Source organism: Buceros rhinoceros, unplaced genomic scaffold, assembly GCF_000710305.1.
Source record: "Buceros rhinoceros silvestris isolate BGI_N320 unplaced genomic scaffold, ASM71030v1 scaffold12532, whole genome shotgun sequence".
Lineage (NCBI taxonomy): Eukaryota > Metazoa > Chordata > Aves > Bucerotiformes > Bucerotidae > Buceros > Buceros rhinoceros.
The window spans coordinates 4,756-7,696 of NW_010400756.1; the positions used below are offsets into that span (position 1 = coordinate 4,756).

At 56.7% G+C, this 2,941-nt stretch overlaps 1 protein-coding gene across 1 annotated transcript in view; it reads left to right on the forward strand.

The window, feature by feature from the left end:
- The window catches only part of ZNF592 (zinc finger protein 592), a 27,440-nt gene that overhangs the window by 1,951 nt on the left and 22,548 nt on the right, over window positions 1-2,941 (forward strand). The window contains exon 4 of the mRNA XM_010132020.1: window positions 6-742. Coding sequence (XP_010130322.1) covers window positions 6-742 — 737 coding nt within the window. The remainder of the gene's footprint in view (window positions 1-5; window positions 743-2,941) is intronic.

The following is a 2,941-nucleotide window of genomic DNA, read 5'->3' on the forward strand; positions in this document are numbered from 1 at the left end:
CAAAGCCGTGCACTTGGCGAATCTCAACCTCGTCCCACACAGTGTTGCAGCATCTGTCACGGCAAAGTCGTCGGCGCAGCGGCGGAACCAGCCGCAGGTGACCCAAATGTCTGTGCCGCTGGTGCACCAGGTCAAGAAAGCTGCTCCTGTCGCCGTGGAGGCATTCAACAAAGTCCTGCACGGCGCCAACCCGGTGCCAATCTACACGCCGAACCTCAGCCCGCCGCCAGACACCAGTATTAACGTCCCTGCCTCTGGGTATTGCTGCCTGGAGTGCGGGGACTCATTTGCCTTAGAGAAAAGCCTGACCCAACACTACAGCAGGCGGAGCGTCCACATTGAGGTCATGTGCACGCAGTGCTCCACCACCCTCCTCTTCTTCAACAAGTGCAGCTTGCTGAAACACGCCAGGGATCACAAGAGCAAGGGCTTCATCATGCAGTGTTCTCAGCTGCTCATGAAACCCATTTCCTTAGACCAAATGTTCTCACCTTCTACGAGCTCGTCGGCCTCCCCAGCTCCTCAGACACTGTCCTCGCCCTCTCCTTCGCGCAAGTCCGGGGCTGCTGTGGGAGGTGGGCTGGGAGTTCCTGTGAGCTCTCAGCCAGCCTTGCCCCTCTACACAGACCCGCTGCAGCTCATCCGTCATGGACTGAAGTGTTTGGAGTGTAACAAGCAGGCACAGGATTACGTTGCATTGGCAGCTCATTACCAGAGAACCTCAGAAGATAACGAGAGGCTGGTAAGTCATCACCTTAATGGTATCGGTTAAATCTCACTGAGGTGATCTCACTGAGCCCTCTGCGGGGAGAGATAGGCTTCCTGGTGGCAAACGAGTCGCTTTGCCTAAAAAAAGTGCTTGTGGGGAAGGTGTGGGGTGCGTGTGAGCCCAGATGTGCGCGTGAGTCAAGGGACGTTGAGTGTGGCCCCACGTGCGTGTGAAGGGCTGTTGAATGTGGCTCACGTGCCCTTGTTTTACCCTTTGCCAGCAAAACGTGGGTAGTCAGGAGACTGTGGAAGTCTTTGAGCATCAGAGGAAGGTGTTGGAGATCGAAGGTCCCACGGATGAGGGTGCTGTAGGGGAGGACTGGTGGGTTGTCACCTGAAGCAGGCTTTTGTGCTCGAAGCGTGGCTGGAGGAGGTCTGGCACCACTGAATTTCACCCTTCCTAGGGCTTGGGCCAGAACCTTCCATGTCACGCTTTAATCGTCGGGTGCTGTCCTCACTCCTGGCGTGGTCATGCGTGTGTTGGGCAGGACCAGTCGAGAGGTGAGTGCTGCGGGGTGGGGTGCGAGGCTGATTTCACCTGGTTTTGCCTTGTGGGTGGGAGAGGGACGAGTTGGTGCTGTGTTTCCACAGGAGGACTCGAAAGCCGAGTTAGTGGCTTCCTGCTGCGCTCCAGAGCTGCCCTGCTTGGACCTGCCCTGGAGGTGCAGACAGGGGACCTTGAATCCCTTCGGGCCCCTTGCCCGAGGCAGAGCGGCGAGTGCCACGCTCTGTCAGCACCATCACTTGTCTTCCACCTCTAACGAGGTTTTGGGAAATGTCAGCGGTCTGGAAGGTGGAGGATCCAGGGAGTGCTCCAAAGTGAGCTGAGATGTTAATCAGCCATGTTAAAAATGTATTTTCTATTTCTGTGGTGGGATTATCAATTCAAGAGCTCCTTAAAGAGAGAAGGAATGTCTGAGAGTGAGTATTTTTAGCTCGTAATCAAATAATTTATTCTGTAACTTAACCGCAAAAGGGTTCCTTCAGCTTCTGCTAGACGTGCCATTGGGTTTGTAGTATTTTCTCTGACTCACTGGAAGAAGAGGCACCGTTAGAACCATCTCCTCCCTCTTTGATCTTCCCACGCGTGTCCTCGGCAGGCTGCGTGCACGCCCCGGGAGTCCTTTCCCGCTGTATCTGCTGTCCTCCAGGCTGCCCGCTGGGGCTCCGTGCTCTTCCCGGAACATCTGTTCCAGCAGAGCTGTTGCGTTTCGAAGGGAAGCCGGAGTTTGTGCCCACGTGCCTGTAGCACTCCGCCTCCAGATTCAGCGTAGCCCCTGGAAACCCTCCCTCTGCCGTCCGGTGGCACCGGGGACTCGGTGTCACTGGGCCGAGAGGGAAGAGGCTGGGTGAAGCTTGGTGGTCTCACAGGGTTGCCTGCAGCAGGGGGGGACCGTGCACAGCTTCTCTGAGCTGTCCAGGGGAGGAGGTGGGATGGATGGCCGCGGCATCCCAAGTCTCACCGGGGCAGCACACTGCGTAGCTGCCCCCTGAGCAGCTCTGGGTTTCACGTATCGAGGTGTCGATGAGCCTGAGTGAGTCTGATGGTAAACATGGTATGAGAAGGATGTGGGTGAGCCTGCTGGAGCTCCTGGGAGAGGACCACGCCAACTGGCCAAATCTGTTGTGAGGAGAGGCTATGGGAATCCCTGGCTCTGAATGGGCTGCTCTTCTTATTTCGGTCAGAAGGAGGAGGAGTGTTGGTAGGAGCTGGATCAAGGGGCCGATGTCTCAAACTCCTTCTGAGGTGGTAGTAGGGGTTGGGAGCTCTGGTTTCCTTCTCCAGAGCTGTGCCAGCTCCCTTGTTTGTGGAGCGGTGGTAGAGGTGGCGTTGCTGAGGAAGGCACCGATGTAACACCTGAACTCGGCGTAACAAACCCCCAGCGGTGGCCGAAGCCGCTACCCCCACGGGGCAGGAGGTGGTGATTTACGTACCGGCACTTCCCGTGAAATCAAATTGGAGCATGAGCGGCGATCGCGTCCCTGTGCTGCATCCCAGAGCCCTCTGCTGTGGTGGGACAGTCTGCTGGGGCACAGAGGTGGCACTAGCAGGAGCGGGCGAGACAGGAGCCATGTCCCGCGTCTCTGCAGACTGATTTTTCTGCATTCATCATACTTTGGTGCTTTTGAGCAAAAACCGGTGGGTTTTTCTCCTTCCATTTCTGGTGGTTTT